At 38.4% G+C, this 21,373-nt stretch overlaps 1 protein-coding gene across 1 annotated transcript in view; it reads right to left on the bottom strand.

The window, feature by feature from the left end:
* LEMD3 (LEM domain containing 3) overlaps nt 1-20,780 on the bottom strand; it is a 65,762-nt gene extending 44,982 nt beyond the window's left edge. Inside the window, exon 1 of the mRNA XM_082666485.1 lies at nt 19,210-20,780. Coding sequence (XP_082522611.1) covers nt 19,210-20,779 — 1,570 coding nt within the window. The 5' untranslated portion in view covers nt 20,780. The remainder of the gene's footprint in view (nt 1-19,209) is intronic.
* Nucleotides 20,781-21,373: the final 593 nt, after the last annotated feature.

Genomic DNA, 21,373 nt, shown 5'->3' with positions numbered 1-21,373 from the left:
ACGAAATTGAGTTATTTGTAATGAGAAGGATGGACCTAGGGTCTGTCATACAGAGTGAAGTAGGTCAGAAAGAGAAAAACAAATACCGTATGCTAACGCACATATATGGAATCTAAAAAAAAAACGGTACTGATTAACCTAGTGTCAAGGCAGGAATAAAGACTCAGATGTAGACAATGGACTTGAGGACACAGGTGGGGAAGGGGAAGCTGGGATGAAGTGAAAGAGTAGCACTGACACTACCAAACGTAAAATAGATAGCCAGTGGGAAGTCGCTGCATAGCACAGGGAGATCAGCCCGATGCTTTGTGACGACCTAGAGAAGTGGGATAGGGAGGGTGGGAGGGAGGCTCATGAGGGAGGTGATATGGGGACATATGTCTACATATAGCTGATTCACTTTGCTGTACAGCAGAAACTAACACAACATTGTAAAACAATTATACTCCAATAAAGATATTAAAAAAAAAACCTGAAGGAACTTTTTGGCCAATCCAATAAATTAGCAAATTAGATCACTAGCAAATCAAAATATCACATTTAAAAGACTTTAATGAGTCAGTCTATTCCTTCTAAAAATTAATTCTGATATCTTAGTAGAGCATCCATAACTCAAAGAATATCTGATAGAATTACTGATTCCTGAATCTGACTAGCAAATAAAAGTGAAGTTCCCATTCAAAAAATGTTTAATCCAAAAGAAGACTTAGACTTTAAGAAAATATCAACAGCTTACTCTAAAATAAACTATAAAGATAATAATTTCTCCCCACGTCAACAAACATACATACACACACACCCTTAGTCTCATCGGCTGAAAACCAGAGGGAAATGATTAGGCTGCTGCCTCCATCTAATTTCATCAGCTAAAGACACTCCTGCAGTTTACCCAATATTAGGAGGAAAGGCAGTATAAGAACACATTCAAATAAAGACAAAGCAATATGTCTACTTAAATTATGGGAGCTTTATACTGCCCAAGGTCCAAAAGTTTGAGTAATCTGCTTTTTCAGTACTTTCATAGTTTCTTCTTGAAAACTATTTTGCATATATGTCAGTTAAAGAATTATGCTACTGCATGGTGACAAATGAATATAAAAGTAAGTCAACCCACAAAGGTTAGAAACAAACCTATAAATAATAGCAAGCATCTGTGCAACAGATATCTTGGCACCCAAAGGAATTTATGCTAATGCAATACTGCAATTTATTAAACATGGTGACAGCTCACTGCATTAAGAGATTTTAAACATTAACTGTTATACACTAGAGACTGGCTATAACACTTCCTCAAGGTTTACATTGCCAAGAATACAAAAGAAACTGTTACAAAGAGAGCTGTTCTGAAAGAATATTGCTAAAAGAGAATTTAGAGATCCAAAAGGGATCTGTGATACACCACGCAACCCATCTCCAGCACGATAAAATAAACATGCATTTCCCATAGAATTAAATTCATGAGGTCTTCTACTTAGTAACATTCTCAATTACAATGTGTGTGTTTACCATTTTAAATGACTAGAGATAAACACTACCACCACTTTAGTTTTGTGTAGCAGAGACATTATGCAAATAAGAAAACTGGAGAGAGAAAAGCTACAGTGCAATGAAAAGGTGAACAGAAATGAAAAAAAAAAAAAAGACAGTAGTTCTTATTCCATTCATCAAACAGGGATAAGAAGCATAGCTCTGATAAAAGGGAAAAAGGCATTATATGCATAGACAAAGAACAGAGATTAAAGTATGACCAAAACTAACATATAAACTGAATATGGAGCTAAAAGAAAAAATATATATATATCCCGAACATTGACTTTATGAGCAACAAGCTTAAAAGTTACATCTTGACTTTTAGCTATGGAAGAAACCAGACAGAAATGAAAAGTCATTTGGGGAATACAGGAATTTATCATCATTAGGTTAAAAAAAACAAAAACAACATATTAGGTAAAACAAATATAAGCAGTTACAACACGCGGTAAACTAGGCTAAATGAAACGTTTTCGTTGGTTAAAATATATTATATGAAACCTTAAGAGTAAAACCCATGCTTCCACATGAACACAATGAACAGAAAGTACAACATATGCTGGAATCATCAGATTTTCACCTAATGTCTACTTCTAACTTCTACTTGTAGCAGAAAGAGACAATAGGAATAAATGTGTGTGAACAAATATTTAAGGGGGAAAAAAAATGCATGCACTTCCCCACAACTGTAACTCTGTTACAGTCAATAGGCATGTGCCCTAGACAAAGCCTGAGATGGGAGATGCGATATTGCCATTCCCTCAGCTGCTCTCAATTTCCACGTGGCTCTCATAACTAAGAATATTTCAAACACTGAGTATGATTCTAATGTTTAAAGATGTACTATGTTCCTTAGTGCTCCTTCAGGTACTAAAATGGTCTATTCTTACATTGATGGGGGGGGGAAACTGGCCTTCTTGAGAGATCACATGGCAGCCTCTAAATCTAGGGGACTTTTCAACAGCAGTTTTGAACACACAAATTTTCCTTTATGCTCTGATTTCAAAAACCTAACTTCATAGGACTACTATATACTAGAGCTGGAAATTTGAACCTGTCAGTAACAAAACAATTTTCTGAACCAAGTAAATAAAACTGATGCTCTCATACCCATCTAGTAAACATTCAAGGTATCTTAAGACTCCCATATTATGACTAATTTTAAGCTTATTTCCCCACATACCATCTCTTATTTGTTAAATTCTCTTCAACAAATATTTTTGAACAATCAAAAACCAGATGCTAAGGAATACAAAGATGAAAACTCATACTACCTTCCCCAGAGCAGCTGACAGTGAAGTGATTCTCACTATTTTGGAGGGTCAGAGACCCTTGAGAAATGGATAAATCTATGGACCCTATCCCCAGAAAAGTGAATACACTTTCAAAAATTTGCGTAAAATTTCAAGGAGTGACTGTTCACCTGGAGGCCATTTATGGCTTCTTTAAGATTCAGGGACCACTGAGGTTAAGAACTCCTGGTCTAGTAGAATGTAAGACTTTTTTGGGGGGTGGTGAAGATAATTCCAAAGGAAATCAAAAAACAAAGACAGGAGATGATACAGAATCATGTAAAGAGTATAGTACAGGGACAAAGATCCCATACCGGAAGTCAGATTATCGGTATTCAAACCTTGGTTCTACTACTTACTGACTTTAGACAAGTTTCTCCTAAACCTCAGTTTCCTCATCTAAAGGGAATGCTAATAATACCTGGCTCTTAAGATTGTTTTAAGAATTAAGTGAAATAATTGCATGCAAAATTTAGGACAGTGCCAAGACAGAGGCACACACACAAGTACAGACCCAGAGCCCCTTGAGTTGAATTGATTTCCTGAAGTCTTTACAGTCCTAGCCCACATATATCCTCAGAGTAAACCTTTAGTTTCTTAAGACTGTCTTTATGACCAAAAGAGCCCAACTAAAACATCATCTTTTCTCAAACGCCACTGCACAAAGTAGCTAGTGACTTCTAAAAGTGACTTCTAAAAGTCCTTTAAACTCTAAGATGATTGTATACGGCAAAAATGTTGACTTTATCTACTTTTATTTATTCAGTGTAACCTTCCTTCTTCCTTCCCCCAGAATAGAATTTATTAACAAAAATAGCCAAAAAAAAAAAAAAAAAGTATGGCAACAACCCTGTAGTAAACTGGTAGAAAAAAAGTCTTGTAAATTAAAGCACAAGATAACATATTTATTTACATTCATATTATGTCTGCTCTAGTTAGCAAACTGACTTGCCAGAATTTTGATTTACTACTTTAAGCTGCTTTTTTTTCCAAATTGTACACCCTACTATAGGCTATTTAATCTTGCTTTTTAAACATCAAAATCCATACACCATGGATTTACAAAATCCATTACAAAATTTATTACCAAAAAAGAATTTTAAAGAAGATAGGAAGTGTTTGCTTAAAAAAATAAAATAAGCAATCTAAATCAACCCAACAGAATGTTGTATTCCTATTTTTTTTAATGTATTTGGACTGATATTCTGCCTACAACAAAATCCAGGCAAGGACACTAAATCGCTCTAGTTTCTCTAATTTTCTAACTCAAATATTACAGAATTTTTTTAAAAGGTACTAAATATTTTCAAAGTAATTGGGTGATTATCCTTTTTCCTTCTTGAATGACACAGTATTAATATAATTTACAACTTTAATATATTAATTTCAACCTAGTATAATTTTTAAACTTTAAAACATAAATTAAATTTTTTAAATTTAAATAAAAATTTTCACTAAGTAATGCTTACTTCTGAAGTTAAGTCATTTAGATGAATGAAAAATATCTTTTCACACTGAAAGGCAGTGGGGTAAAATGGAAAAAAAAAACTCTCTGGAGCAAGGAATACTTGTTCCAAAATTTATGACTTGTGACCTTAGGCAAGTCACCCTCTCTGAGACTGTATCTAGTAAACTAACATAAAATGGGATGTTTTGTGACTATGCATACCAATATGGGGAGAAAAGAGATTAATAAATCTTAGCTATTTTTTTCTTTTCCAAATCTTTGCATGAAATTAAAAAATAGACGGCACTCAGTTTACAAAATAACACAATATACCACTACTCCATTCCTCATTCGTCTCTGCCATGGAGCTACTGGGAAGAAATGACAGAGTTCTCAGAAAATCTGTGAGTTAGAAAGAGATGAAATGGAAGTCCCCAAGGCAAGGCTCCCTGCCAAAACCCTTGTAATACCTGAATTTTACACTAAATGCCAAAAATTTCACTAATCAGAGAGAGAAGTTGGGTTAACAAAGATCTTGTATTTAAAGTGCAATCACCTCTGAGAAGATTAAAGGGCTTTTACCAGTTGATAGGTTGGTCAGTCAGTCATTTAAACATTACAACTGATTTCCCAACATTCACTATGATTGTCTTGAAAACAAATTCTAAAATATAACCAGTATATACAATTTCCTTACAGCATGCTTTAAGCAGTGTTTCTTCACTTTTTAAGTAAAAGGACTTCTTCATTTATATCAAGATGTTCAGATCCCCAAAGTAGTATTTTTACTATTCACATACTAAGAAAATACGACAAAATTCTACCATGAACATATAATTTTTTTGTATTCTAATCATAGCAGTATTGATACGTAGTTGAAAAATAATAGAACAATATGAGAAGGGCAAATCATTTGTTAGGTCCTCAGACAATACCTTGTAATGGGTGGTGTTCCCAAATTGTTTTCAGCACATAAGTTGAGCACTATGGACCTAATTTCTAACTGAAAAATGTAGGCAACTCAACTAACTATACATATAAGGATGAAGGATGACTTAGGGAAGCTGGTTTAAGTTCTGATTCCATATTGGCTCAATCCTCACTAAAGATAATCACATTATCAAATTTTGTCATAAAATCACATCATTTTTATTATCAGAATTCTATAATATTGTGAATTAATTCAATCAAATGGATTTCTCTATCATTTAGCTAAAAGTATCTGAACTGAGAAAATAAAGAGTTCCAATTTGGTAAAAGGGGAAGAGGGAATGCGAGAGAGAAATGCAGTATAGAACGATGGTTAGGGGATGAGCTTTCAAATCATACTGCCACAGTTCAACCAACAGCATAACGCCACAACTCCCCTCTCTGATCTATAACCTTGGACAGAGTGATTAGCCTAATCTTCCATTACAGATTCTTCATTTATCAAATCATGTAAAAAATGCTTAAGACTTAAATGCTTAAGTGTAAACATTTATGTTTATACTTGCCAAGCACCCAGTAAGTGGACCTACTATTTATTATAGAGCATTATACTACATGAAATAAGTCAGACAGAGAAAGACAAATTCTGTACGATCCCACTCGTATGTGGAATCTAAAAAAAAAAAACAAACTTGTAGAAACAGAGCAGACTGGTGGCAGCCAGAGGTTGGGGGTAGGGAGGTGGGTGAAATGGGTGAAGGTGGTCAAAAGGTACAAATTTCCAGTTATAAGATGAATAAGTCCTGGGGATGTAATGTAAAGTGTGGTGACTATTTAACAATACTGTATTGTATAAATGAAAGCTGCTAAGAGAGTAGGTCTTAAAAGTTCTCATTACAAGAATATAACTATATATAGTGACAGATGTTAACTAAACTTATTGTGGTAATCATTTCACAAAACATACATATATCAAATCATTACGTAGTATACCTTAAACTAACACAATGTTAAGTCAATTATATCTCAATTTTTTTAAAAAAAGAAAAAATTTGAAGTACTGAGCACTTAGATGTTTAACCAAGATCACAGTAGAACGCCAAGAAGCTTAGGCCAGCATAAGAACAGGAATTAAGAGACAGAAAAGTATAAGAAGAGAAAACATAAAAAGCCAAAAATAAACTTGCTTCCTCCTAATCCAACTCCCACAGAACATGACCCACACTCTGAGGACCTAAAGCTTACACCAATACTATACTAGTACTAAGACAGGATATGTTTTTTTTAATTGAAGTATGATTGCTATACAATATAAGCTACAGGTGTACAATACAGTGATTCACAATTTTTAAAGGCTATACTCCAGTTACAGTTATAAAACACTGGCTATGTTCCCTGTGTTGTACAATATATTTTTGTAGCTTATTTTATACATAATAGTTTGTACCTCTTAATCCTCCACCTCTACGTTGCCCCTCTTCCCTTTCCTCTCCATGGTAACCATTAGTTTGTTCACTATAACTGTGAGTCTGCTTTTTTCTTATATTCACTAGTTTGTTGTGTTTTTTAGAATCTACATATAAGTAATATCATAGAGTATTTGTCTTTCTCTGACTTATTTCACTTAGCATAATACCCTCCAAGTCCATTCATGTTGTTGCAAATGTCAAAATTTCATTACTGTTTATGGCTGAGTAGTATTCCATTGTATATATACATATATGCCACATCCTCTTTATCCATTTATCTGTTGATGGACACTTAGGTTGCTTATCTTGGCAATTGTAAATAATGCTGCTGTGAACATTAGAGCGCATGTATCTTTTTGAATTAGTGTTTTTAAAATAGGATATGGTTTTAAATAGGCTTCTATGGGCTAGCCTGGGAACTTAGAAACAGTGTAGTTAGATATGTTCCAAGTTCAAACAACTATTTTACACATGATCTGGAAGACAACCATTCAAAAATTAAGGATTGTCCATTTTTTTTCTTTTAGAAGTAAACAGCTTGTCTTTGTAAGCAAACATTGTCTATGAATCTAAACGTAATTCAAAGAAATTACTCAAATTCATTAATGTTGCTAAGTATAAATCTATCATAAAATAACACCATGCAAAAGAACTGAGATAATTTTTATAATTCAAAGAGCATGATGAATAAGATCATCCCAAAATCTTTCTCAAAGTGAGGTACTGAAACCTTCAAAAATTTTTTTACAACAAAAGTTTTATTAGTCATCCTGTTTTCATTTTTCTCAATAGTAGCTGACTTTTCTCTTATCTCCCAAAAGAGTCATGTGCCAGAATCAAAAGGTCATCCCTCCCTCCTACATTTCTACTTTGAAGAGCTATACAAAGCAGTTTACAACAGGACATGATGAAAAGAATATAAAGGAATATTCCCAATTAGAAATATAAGTAAGAATTTAGGGGATACCTCTTCCACTTTAACCTAAAAATGCTCTGTATTTATATTTTAAAATAAGGACTAATTAAATCAAAAGTCACTGCAGTGAATCAAAAATAACTGAGCAGTGGAAGAACTAAATCTCATTCACCAACCTGCTTTAGGTAAGTGGCCATGCTTTAAAACAGTGCAATACAATGAAAAGGACAAGAATTTTGGGGTCAGACTTGGTTTTAAATCCCTGCTCTCCTACAGACTACCTGTTTGACCTTAGACCTTAAACAAATTAACATCTCTTATACATCACTGTATTTATAACATGAGAAGAGTAAAATCTGCATCATGGAGTTATTATAAAGATTAACTGAAAATATTATAGAGAACACAATGCAAGGCACATTGTAAGATTCAAAAATTAGTAGCTGTTAGATCTCATTAAACCAACAATATAACTCCATAACTCAGGGCAGTCTAGAGCTGCGCTATCCTATATAGTAGCCACTAGCCACATGTGGCCATTGAGCACTTGAAATTTAGCTAGTCTGATTTGAGACAGGCTGTAGGTATAAAATAGAATGTTAATACAAAAAAAGAATGTAAAATATCTCAATAATTTTTAAACTGATTATGTTGAAATGATAATATTCTAGATTACCAGATTAAGTAAAATCTATTATTAAAGTTAACTTCACCTGTTTCTTTTTACATTTTAATATGGCTACTGGAAAAACTAAAATTACACATGTGGTTTATATTTCTATTAGACAGCTCTGGTCTGAAACCACATCTTTTATCTAGGAGACTGAAGATCCTAATGTACTTTAAATTCCTTATAATTTAATTAGCATGATTTTAATGTTTATCTACTTCATTTTATTATTTCATCCCCCCAATTTCTTGATTACCCCCATTCAATCTATTGCCTATTCATGGGGACACACCTCACCTTCCCACTTTACCAATAACAGTACTCATGGTATCTTACAAACTGGATGAAGAACAGCAACGTGACAGGCCATTCTTCTCTACCAGCTGCAAGTACTGTCTGTCCTTCAGATAATGTTAACAGAAGATTCATCCATATTCCTAAGAAATGTTTTTCTGTCTCAAATTCACTACTATATTTTGCATTAAAGCAATGTATCCCATCTCTGTCTTTCCTATCAGCAAGTCTACCTTCTAGCAGTCCAGGAGGCTAAAATCTAGTTTCAAATTGTGCTTCATAATCTATTACATTAATATAACTGCAAAGACAGAAAATTCTTTTTCAGCACCTAGAGATAAGGCACTAACTAGGTAATGTAAAAAGATGATTCCTTTTATCTGCTCAGACAACCTGAGAGAAAGTTTAAAAAAATACTGATAAGAACTATAAATTTAACCAACTCTTCCATTACTTATTAACATTACCGACAGGACATGTCATAGTGCTGAACACGTGCTGCTTAAATTAAACTACTATAGCTGGGAAATTCTAACTTACAGCATTAAAAATATATACTTATACATCACTTCTAATTTCTCCAAAGCATTTCCATAGACATTATCACATCAGTTCCCTACAAAAGTCACTGGCTGGAAGAGCTGATTTTACTATTCCCTCATTTGACAGATGCAAAAACCAAAGCCCAGAGGTCACAAGCGATTTACCTGCCTAAATAAAGTTAGTAGGTGAGAAAAGATACATAAGAATATCTACAGCTTCCCAGTGGCTAAGACTGTGGACCCTTAGTCAGATCATGGGTTCAAATGCTGGCTTTAAAACTTAGTAGCTGTGGGATCTTAAGACAAGTCACACCTAACCCTATTCCCTCTATATTTCAGTTTTCTCATGGAGATAATATTAATAGTTTCCCTCATGGAAATTAATATAAAGGTGCTCACACATAGAAAGTTCTCAATAAATGCCTTTATCATTTAAGGCTTTAGAATCTAAAAGAAGGGACATTTAAAGGTGACTTTCTTATATTAAAAAAACAAAGCAAGTCTTTTGTCATAAGCATAAGAACATTTCTAGAACATCTTAAACCACAATCATAAACATTTCAAATTGATAATATTTTCATTTTTGACAAATTCATTCTTCATGTCTCTTCCTTTTTTACTCTTAAATTACTTCTAAAATCCTGTAAGAAATGAAACTATTTCTTTTGTAGTAAACTTTATCATAGGGCATACCCAAATTTGCAGAAACTAATTTTTAAAGTCATGTTTCTGGAGTCACAATGGACAAGTCTGAAACAATGTTGCACAGTAACCAAATCTCAGTTCTGAAGGCTAGCTAGTGCATTTTAGGAAAAAGAAGAGAATGGGGGAGCTGGGAGGGGGAGGGAGGCAGTGTGCTGGGGAAAGAGTATCCCTCCTACAATTCTAAAAAGTATATACTCGTCTTCCGGTATCACATAGTAGGCACTCAATAAATAATTTACGAGTGAGTAAATGGATGAATGAACAGGAGAACTAAATCAAGCAAGAAAGCATTTGTGTTACTGTAGTAGGTGTCCTTCTAAACCCAGAAGTCATTACCAAAGTTAACCAAGGTTCTAAGCCATAGCCCAGGGACTGGAAGAAACAAATATTCTAAGATTTCCTCCTGCTAATTGATTTCAATGACCCTCTTTATATGTGTTTAAAAAATTATACCTAGGTTGAGATGTATACACTGATGTGTATGAAATGGATGACTAATAAGAAAAAATAAATAAAAAAATAAATGAACATTAAAAAAAAATTATACCTAGGTGAATTCCTACAGAGCAAAAGCTTCCTTTATAAGTATAAAGTGCTTTCAGGAATTAGCCACAATCAGCAAATACCTTTTGTACATATATACACAAATAAAAGAGGTCTCTAACTGCAAAACAAAATTGATGTACTATGTGTTAAAATGCCCATTGTTCCTAAAGGATTTTCTTCCATTCATGTATATTCAGGACAGGAGACCAACTGTTGGTGTATACTTAATCACTTATCACTCAACTTGCAGTTTTGCACCCAGCCTTATTTTAACTTTTTTTTTTTTTTTTTTTTTGCGGTATGCGGGCCTCTCACTGTTGTGGCCTCTCCTGTTGCGGAGCACAGGCTCCAGACGTGCAGGCCCAGCGGCCATGGCTCACGGGCCCAGCCGCTCCGCGGCATGTGGGATCTTCCCAGACCAGGGCACGAACCTGTGTCCCCTGCATCGGCAGGTGGACTCTCAACCACTGCGCCACTAGGGAAGCCCCTGCATGTTCAACTCTTTTTTAAAAATTATTTTTGACAGTGATGCTAATAAAGAATATTAATTAGATCAAATTTTACGTATTTTTTTTAACTATCACTTGTGTGATTCAGGTTAAAACATGCATTATTAAAACAGCAAAATCCAAATATACTGCTACTGGTTCACTTTAAAATCTGTTAAAAATAAATTCTGAGTATGAAAGCCAAAATATAAAGTTATGAGAAAATAAAAAAATAAAGTTATGAGACAATACATGTTATAATTTCTACAATTAGTATTGTGCTGGATTCCCAAATTAAATAGTAGCAATTTTTAGTGTATAATAAATTAATACAGGATTAGAATAAAGATATACCATTAGTAATATGCTTTTCGTAAAGAAGTTACTACTACTTGCTTACCATATATTTTACAGATTTCCAAAAGTTTAAGGTATACTTCATTATTTATTTACTTAATTTTTGGCTGCGTCGGATCTTCATTGCTGCGCACAGGCTTTCTCTGGTTGCGGCGAGCAGGGGCTACTCTTTGTTGCAGTGCGCACACTTCTCACTGTGGTGGCTTCTCTTGTTGCAGCACATGGGCTCTAGGCTCGCGGGCTTCAGTAGTTGCGGCACGTGGGCTCAGTAGTTGTGGCTCGTGGGCTCTAGAGCACAGGCTCAGTAGTTGTGGCACACGGGCTTAGTTGCTCCGCAGCATGTGGGATCTTCCCAGACCAGGGCTCAAACCCATGTCCCCTGCATTGGCAGGAGGATTCTTAACCACTGCGCCACCAGGGAAGTCCAAGGTATACTTCATTTTTATACTCTTATAATCTAAATATCTCTTTGCACTGATGTTATAACCTCTTTGCTCTGAGGTTCCTTTTATTTATATAAAATATTTTTCAGATAGGTAAATATACAGAATGATTAGTGAGCGAGGAGAAGCTATTTTAAAACTTCATAACTCTACTGAGGAATCATAAAAATATCTAATTTTTTAAAACATCCCTGAAATTACAGAATGCTTCATTCCCATTGAAACAAATATACGCATAGGGAAAATACATTCAAAGCTTTTTTAAAAGGTGCAAAAAAAGGGAGAACAAATATACTAAAAGATTTTTACATCTTGAAAATGAACAATGGAAAACCTAAGTTTTAAAGTGGTAACAGGGGACTCTCCTGGTGGTCCAGTGGTTAAGACTCTGTGCTTCCAACGCAGGGGGTGTGGGTTCGATCCCTGGTCAGGGAACACCATGTGGCCAAAAAAAATAAAAATAAAATAATTTTTAAATTTTTTTTTTAAAAAGTGGTAATGCAAATCAGAGGACCACTATCCCCACCAGTTTTGAGACTATGCAAATCTTTTAAAAATTAGAAATAGTATCATATGCCTTATAGTTTTACATATTATATAATTTGTATTATATTATAGCAGACTGCCCTCCTCATATATCAATGAATTAATTATTCTAAAACCTTATAGAAGGATAAACAGTTCCACATGATTCCTAATCGTCAAGTGAGTACAAATTTGTACTTTCTTGTACTAATGTTGTTAGGTTTCAAAGATTATCCTTGGCACTTCTAGGATTTCATGCATTAAGCAGCTTCACCCATCCATATCTTCCATAATTTCCTAGATAATAATAATAGTGGAGAACATATACAGAGCCCTTATGTACTTGCACATATTAAAAGGCAATCTAGCAGGGTGGTTAAGTGCCACTATCTGAGTCCAAATACTGCCTCTGCACTCATGACCCTAGGCAAGTTATGTAACTTCTCTGTGTCTCAGTTTCTTTACCTATAAAATGGGATAAATACCTGCCTCATGAAGATTACTTGACAATTATAATTGTTTAGGCTCAGTGCCTGGCACAAAGTGCTACATAAGGGTTAGCTGCTGTTATTATTATTCCTACGTGTCATGTGCTGAGTCGAGTTCTTTACATGCATTATTTCATTTAATTCTCACTTAACTCTATTTTACAGATGAGAATATTGAGGTTTACAGGGGTTCAGCAACTTGCCTTTAATAAAAAAGCTAACAAGAGGAAGGGCCCAAATTCAAACCCAGGTTGCCTCTTTAATGATCCAAGCCTTGATATCTATGCCAATGTTTCAAACTAGGCTCCATGAATACACTCATAGGGAACTTACAAGTTTTCACTCTGATGATTTTTATTTTAAATTACGCTAGAGATGTTTCAGATGAAAGACATTTTTACATAGTAGATTTTAATTTCTCGAATCATCAGACTGGGATATGCAATCCCCTGGTATTCCCAGGAATATTCTCAGAGGTCTAAGAATTTTTTTGTTCTTACAAAGTAGTCAACTTCTCACTCAGCTTTCATTCTTCAAGAATGAGGGCAACAACTACTTTTCAAAATCCTTATGCCCATTTCATTACAATTCAAAGTTTTGACCTTTTGGCTAGTCTAACTACTTGAAAAAGTAAAACTGTAATTTTTAAAAAACTATGGTATCTTTTGCAGCACTCGGTCTTGTCTTTAAGAACAAAACACCCACACAAAAAGAAGAAACAAATATTAAAAAGGTATCTATTCCTTTAGTAAACAGTACTTTACTTTCACATTAAGCATCAGTCTCTCATCTTTAATCCAATTATATAATTACCATAGCCTACAGCATATTGCTACTTGAATAACTCAAAAAATAAGCCCCAAATAAACTCATTTTCTCTATGCCGCCTTCCCCGCAAAAAGATCCCTTTTCAACATCTCTAATTCCTGTCAATGGTATTACCGTTCTCTCAGTCATCCAGGCTCATGACCCTGTGGTCAAGAGAGAGAAATGAAAGAGCCTGTGCTCTTTTTCAGTGTACTCAATTCCTCCTGTAGAAACATTACCTCAAGAAGCTGTAATCTATCTGGCACAGTGGACATACACAATTATAAACATGAAATAAATGCTATGAAGGATGCATAAGATCTTCTTTGAGTAGAGAATCATGGGCCAAACTCTAGGGTAAAGAGGATAGGGAGACAGAGAAGACATCCAGAGGTGAGACTTTTTTTTTTTTTTAAGATGTTGGGGTGATTAATTTTTGCTGTGTTGGGTCTTCGCTTCTGTGCGAGGGCTTTCTCTAGTTGTGGCAAGCGGGGGCCACTCTTCATCGCATTGCGTGGACCTCTCACTATTGCGGCCTCTCTTGCTGCGGAGCACAGGCTCCAGACGCGCAGGCTCAGTAGTTGTGGCTCACGGGCCTAGTTGCTCCACGGCATGTGGGATCCTCCCAGACCAGGGCTCGAACCCGTGTCCCCTGCATTAGCAGGCAGATTCTCAACCACTGCGCCACCAGGGAAGCCCCAGAGGTGAGACTTTTAAGACTGAATAGCAGTTAATAGAGAGAAAGAAACAACCTGCACATGCACAAAGGCACAAAAATCTCAGTGACATATTCAGTGAACACCAGGAAGTGTTCCAGAAAGTTCCAGTTTTCTAGAAAGTAAAGTGTGATAACAGAGACTGCTAAGAAATGAAGCTAGAAAGAGCAGGCATACTTAGATCATGAACAGTTTAGCCAAGGAGTTTACATTCTATCCAATGAGTAAGGGAAAGCCACTGAGTAATTTTAAGCATGAAGGAATTACTGCATTCTTATTTTAGAAATATTGCTCTGACACTGAAAAACAGACAGGAAGAGCTACAGCCGAGAAGCACGGACAACTGTTAGAAGACTGCTAAATCAGTTCAGGCAAAAGACTAGCCTAGAGCAGTGGGGAATGGAGAGAAATAGATTGAGTCAAAAGATAGGTAGCAGGTAAAACTACAGGATTTGGTAACAAGATAGACTGTGGTTTGAGGTTTGGTAGGAAGATGGTGGAAAGGAAGGAATCAAGGCAAATTCAAGGTTTTTAGCTTGAGCTCTGGGTGGATGGAACTGCCATTAACTAAAACAGGGAACAAAACAGGAGAAACAAGGTAAAAGTAAGTAAAGCTGATGAGTACAGATGGTGTTAGTACTTCTGGTACATCCAGAAGAAATTGTCTAATAAATGGTTAAGTCTAGAACCCAAGAGAGAAAAATTTAAGATGAAAATATAAAATTGGGAGGTATTAGCCAGTAGAGTGGATGAAACTGCCTAGGAAAACTGTACGAAAGGATAAGAGTTCCAGAGACCACCAATATTTAAAACACAGGCAGACAAATAAATGAAAAGTACAAGAGAGTGGTGATACGGAAGTTTGGAAAGGAGAGAGTTTCACGAAGAAGGGAATTGTCAATGTATTGAATGTATAAAAGAGGTGAAGAGAAGAACTTTAAAGCTTCTCTCGGTTGGCAATTGAGTAACTGGTGACAGAGAGGTTACAGAGGAATGGATGGTTAAAAAAAAAAAGCTAAACTAGACAGGGGTTGAGTGAATGGCAGGGGAGGAAAGAGTAATCTTGACTGAGATGAGACTAAGAGCTAGAGAACAGACGGTTAAAGAACATTTTCAAGATGGCAGAGATTTTAGCATTTTTATAGGGCTAGAAAGGGACCAGTGAAATGTGAGATTTTTAAATTATGCCTTTGTACTTAAACTTACTATAAGAAAAGTTACCCATTATACAATACTAAGTGGAAAAAGAAATTGAAGAATATGTATAGTAGGCTGTTACTTAAAATAAAATTCAGACTCTGTTTTATGCCTTTCAAGTTACTATCATTACTTTGTGTTAGCAACTATCTGAAATTCTTATTTGTTTAGTTGCCTATCTTCCCCCCTAGAATGTAAGCTCCATGAGAAGAGAGATTTCATCTGCCTTGTTCTCCACATATTCCTGCTGCTTAAAATAGTGCTTGGCACATAGCAGGCACTCTACTGTTGAATGAAAATGTGTATGTGCACACACACATACATATATATGAATGCATGTATTTACATGAAAAGCATAAAGAAAGTTCTAATTTATTATTTGAACTTATTTATGCCAGGGGTGAGTGTGAGACTAGGAGGAGAGGTAAACAATACTGATTCATTTTTTGCTTCATAGATCTCTATTCAAATTTTCTACAAAAATCATGTCTTTTGTAACTGAAAAACAACTTTTAATAATGATCAGATGAGCCTAAGAAAGTTAATCTATTCTGCCTCTCTATTTTCTTTTGGTGGGTTGTCTTGATCTAATCTGACTGCAGGCTGATCCTTGAGCTGTTTTGGTAGGGCAGTTCAAAGTCAGAATTTTAAACCTTAGAGCTGGAAAGAACGTAGACATCATCTAAGCCAACTCCCTAGTTTTACAGATGAGAAAGCAGACACTCATAGTAATTTAATAAAAGGTAACTTAATTAATAAAATTAGGGTACTGATGAGAAGTTTTTAAAGAACAAATGATTAGGAACTATTTAAAAGGCTAATCTATTATATGCTATACATAATTTATATGATAACTAATGAAAGCTTACTAAAGCTTATTCTCACATATAACCTACAATCTTCTGGTGAAATTATTACTCAAAGTAAAACTATTTCCTTAAGCACACTATTTGACCAATGAACCCTACAGTTAAGCACTGGCTAACCATTATAACATGACAAAGGATTCAGAATACACAAATATAGGGAGTGAAGTTATTCACCGTTAGGTGTGCAAACTAACTGAACTAACAGGCACTTCTTTCTACCAGGATACACAATAGGTCAAGTATATATTACATTTAAGGATTGATCACACTTTGACTCAAATGTCTGTATCAATGTCTACAATGTGTATTTAATAGAATTTAATAAAAATTAAATTTTGAATAGGTAAGTAATACATTACTAAGTATTTAGGGAAATGACTTAACTATTTCTCTTTACATATATACTGTAGTTTACCAGGAATACAACAAATTTTATCTAAACTTCTGAATATCACTTTGAACTTGTTTACAAACTATCTCATTTGATCCTCACAACAACCCCATAGACAGCAGAAATTATTAGTCCCATTTAATATATAAGAATGAGGCTCAGAAGTTAACTTGACTAAGGTCATTTTGACAAGTCCTAGGACCCAGATCCTCTACCTCTTAGCCACTGTTCTTTCCATCACCCAAGCTACCTCATATTTACCATTTATTAAAGGGCAAACCACTTTATAATTTCCTTCCTTCCACAATGGTGGAGGTGCGGAGGGCAGGTACCTAAGCCCTAGCAATCCTATCCCTTTCTATTCCATTTGAAAGTTTGGTACATAAGAAAATATTAGCCATTCATCTTAATAGTGACAAGAAAGATGTGACAAGTCACCTTAGTTGAGAATTGTGCACATCAGTAATTCCTACCAAGTATTCAATTATTTCCTTAATTCTAATAAAAGTATCCTCTTATTTAGAAAGCTCTCTAGGGCTTCCCTGGTGGCGCAGTGGTTGAGAGTCCGCCTGCCGATGCAGGGGACACGGGTTCGTGCCCCGGTCCAGGAAGATGCCACATGCCGCGGGACGGCTGGGCCGGTGAGCCATGGCCACTGGGCCTGCGCGTCCGGAGCCTGTGCTCCACAATGGGAGAGGCCACAACAGTGAGAGGCCCGCGTACCGAGAAAAAAAAAAAAAAAAAAAGCTTCCTATTAGAAAGCTCTCTATAAACAATACCCAAAGTAGTATGGGCTTAATAGTTGAAAAAAATCTGAAACCAAATCTCAGTCCTATCACTCACTAGCTGCTCAACTGTGGGTACATTTCTTAACTTCGAGTCTCACTGTCCTCATCTCTAGAGTGACGATGACACCATCTACCTCTGTGAGTTGTTGAGCAGATTGAGTGATAATATGTGCAAAGCCTTTAGTTCTTAGAAAAGGGCCAGAACACACCAAGTTCTGTTGGAGAAACAAACATGCAGGAAGGCACTGCTCATGGGTAATGTCATTTATGTGAACTTTACTAGTATAACTCCTAGTGTGACCTTACTTCTTGTCTCTCTCCAATATCTGGGGCAGGATACAATATATCACTCTTGCTCCCAGGGTACCAATTTACAGTGCGTGCTGGATTTCAGCCCTCTTCTAAATCCTCTAGTTAAGGAATATCATAATCTATTATTTGACTATCTTAGAATTGGCCATACCAAACCAAAGCTTACACTATTTTCACTCCACTCTTTAAGTCTGCTAACTGCATCATTCACTATTTTGAAATAAAATAAGAGTAAGCCAATTTTATAAATACAAATCATGATACAGCGAATTCATGTTGGGTGAAAAGGGCAGGAATTTTCAGGGGGCAGGGGGAGGGGAGAAGGACCTAACATTGAGAAATTATGTATTCAGCAGTCCATCATGCACTAAATTTACTTTCTCTCTTTTAATCTTCCCAGGCATTATTCTAATCAAGATTAGCATCGTTTTACAGATTTTGCAAGGGAAGCTTAAACCCTGGCTCACTCCCCCTCGCTCAAGGTACTATAACCTACAGGAAGGCTCTTGCTCAACTCAAGGCCTTTCCTCCTCCTCTTGTAATCTCTGCCCAGAATGCTCTCCTGTCTCCTACAAGGCCGTCGCCTTCTCCTGCTACAGGGCTCACTTCAAATAGTTCCTACTCTCTCTATCTCTAAAGTAGAATACACCAATTACTCCATCCTTCTTTCCTTCATAGAACACAAAGCCATCAGTATTCATCTTCTTCCTGTGTTGAAGGACAGCACAGATGATGCTGGCTTAATGAATGAGTGAACACACCTGCCTACAGACATTTAGCAAGTAAAAGGCAGGGCCTGGAGACCAATCCAGATTAACCTGACTGCAAACCCCTGCAGTTCCCTACCTCTATTATTTTTCACTGGTGGAAGGGGAGGTGCTTTGGGCTGGGAAATCAATGTAGAGGTATGCCTTCCTACTTTCTACCTGTATTCATTCACTTTAAAGAAATTACAGAACCACCTACACATATACTTAATACTACAAACCATTTAACCAGAATTTCAAGAGATCTTACATTGCCTTTTAGAACCACAACTCAATTTGGGAAAACAAAAACAAACAAAAAACCCACTGCGTTTATGATGCCCCTAAACAATCAAAATACCTCCAAACTGTTGAGTAATTGGATTGGCAACTCCACATATGGTTATTTAAGGCCAAAAGAAAATTTAAGTCACACGTATAAATAAATGCATTTTACTACCAGACTTGCTTGTAATATTTTGTTCTTTTATAAGATGTTCTGAATTTCCCAATACTTCATACAGAAAAATCTTAAGACCAGCCATGGGATTATCATTCTTATCGTGGTAATCATGTTCTTTCTTAAAGAAAGATGATACGAATGCACTCCATCTGTTGTGTTTCACTATTAAACCATGTTCTTGCAGACAGAAGTCACCTCGGGTAAAACGCCCAGTGCGGTGAGAGCCGACCACTAACAACATTCCCTTTGTTGCCTTCCCCACGGGGTTTAATACTTACTGCTGAGTCCTCCATCCTCGGAGACTCCTGTCCCTCTCATTCCTAGGTAAGTCAGTCCCAATATGAGGAAAAATAGGCAGGCAGCAGTTAAGAGAAACATCGACAAGTAGTGGGCACTGAAACCCCCAGTTGGGGACACCTCCTCCCGTTTAAATTGCTGGAGAAGTTCCTCCTCAGGTTCGGAAAGCTTCGGTTTGTTATATGTGTTCTTCAGGTAGGTATGATTGGAGCCCGTATGATTGGAGTGATTGATCCTGAGTGAACCAGAGGCGGCCACCGCCGCACTGGGAGGGAGGCTGTTGGAAAAAATCCTGGGGGAGTCCACGCCGAAGGCCACACCGCCGATATGATTATTGGTTTTAAGAAGGGAGCCTGTGGACGAATCCAAGGTTGAGTCCACGTCCGCGAGCGGTGGCTGCAGGAGAGGGGCCAGTTTCTTAGCGTTAACGCGGTATCTAGGAATGGGGCTGGAGTCCGGGGGATCAAACCCTCCTCCCTGCTCCGCCGCCGCCGCCGCCGCCGACGACGACTCTTCGACGTTTCGGCTCCTGTCTAGACTCCCAGCGGCCGCCGCCCTGTCATTCATCGCGATTCCTCCCCCTCCCTGAACTGAGGTCTCCAGTCGGCCGCCGGCCGATTTCGCAGGCAGGGGAGAGAGAGGCTTACTATGGCCCCGCCTGGGCCGATGCCGGGAAAGGGAGTCGTCCTTCAATACCTGTCTGCTGGAGGCCACGTCGTCGTCCTCCTCTTCTTCCGAGTCCGAATAGTTCTCCCGGCAGCTGTAGGGGAGAAGCCGGCTGCCATTCACGGTCCGGCCGGACCACAGCGGCTCCTCGGCCTCCGGGTCCCTATCCTCGCCGTCCTCTCCCTCCTGCTCCCCGTCATCCGCCGCCCCATCTCTCCCCGACGGGCTCTGCAGCTCGGCAGCCGCCGGCCTCCTGGCCCCCCACCACGAGTGGGGCTTCCTCCTCTCGGCCGAGTTGCTGTTAGTCACCTCGCTGGAGGCCAGGGGCGCCGACGTCGGTTTGAGCCCGCGATACTGGAGCGGAGCCCGGTCTTTCCTCCCGCCGCCGCAGCCGCCGCCGCCGCCGCCGCCGCCCCCGCCGCCGCCGGCCTGGTCCCGGGGACTGGCCTCCACGTCCGACTCGTCCGAGCTGAAGCCCAGCAGTACTTTGCTGCCAGCCGTGGGGGCGGCCGAGGCGCCCCCGGGCCCTCCCAAGGGGCTCTCCGGGCCAGAAGCCGAGATCCGGCCCAAGCCTCCAGGAGTCCGTAAGTAGGAGAGGTCGCCTGAGACCTGCCGGACCCCCATCCCCACGGCCGCCGCCGCTGCTGCCGCGGCGGCGACCGTGGCGGTTGCCGTGTTATTGTTATTACTGTTCCGCGTCTTGGTGCTGCGGCCCCCGGACCGGTGCTGCTGCTGCTCTTCCTCTCGAAGCTTCTTCAGCTTCTTGAGGTAGACCGGGCGGGTGCTCTCCGTCACTGGGCCAGGAGACAGGCCGTAACGGCGGAGCTGAGAGAAAAGCTCCTCATCCGAGAGCTGTTGAGGCGCCGAAGCCGTTGCTGCCGCCATTTTCTCTCCAGGGTGTTTTACAAGCTCCGCGCTACCGGAAGTGACGCGCCGCCCTAGACCCTGAACTAGACCGGACTGCGTCGCCCTCCCAGCGCCACTGGCGCCTTGGCCAATGGGAGGCACGGGAGGAGCTCACCTGAGCGGGAAAGGGCCACCTGAGTCGCGCGCGGCAGAGAGTTCTGCGCTTCCACCTCGGGGTGCCAGCGCCTTCTTCCCCTTCCCTTCTGTCACCTTCTCCGGCTGTTCTCCGCCCTGCCCTTCCCAGCGCCTCTCCCGGGAACTGCCTCTTGCCAAACCACACCTTGACCTCTTCTTCCCAGGTTCCTGCCACCGGGCAGTAATATTGAAGGGAAAACTGAAGTTTATGGCAGTGGTTTTCTTTCATCTTGATTACCGCTGCCAAGGGGAGCTTAGAGACTTAAAGAAATCTTGATGGCCAGACGATTGGTAATTTCCCTGACTCCTGGTTCCCTCTTTTCGCTTTGTCTTTCCGACTCACTTACCAAAAAAAAAATAGAGTTACTCTCGCTGCTCATTTGAGAAGCCTCTCCTCTAACATTCCAAGGAAAAGATAGAGTAAACCAGCCCCGATAC

This window comes from Grampus griseus, assembly GCF_964374135.1.
Source record: "Grampus griseus genome assembly, chromosome: 11".
NCBI lineage: Eukaryota > Metazoa > Chordata > Mammalia > Artiodactyla > Delphinidae > Grampus > Grampus griseus.
The sequence above is the reverse complement of the archived record's forward strand: the minus strand, read 5'-3'. Positions and strand labels throughout refer to the sequence as shown.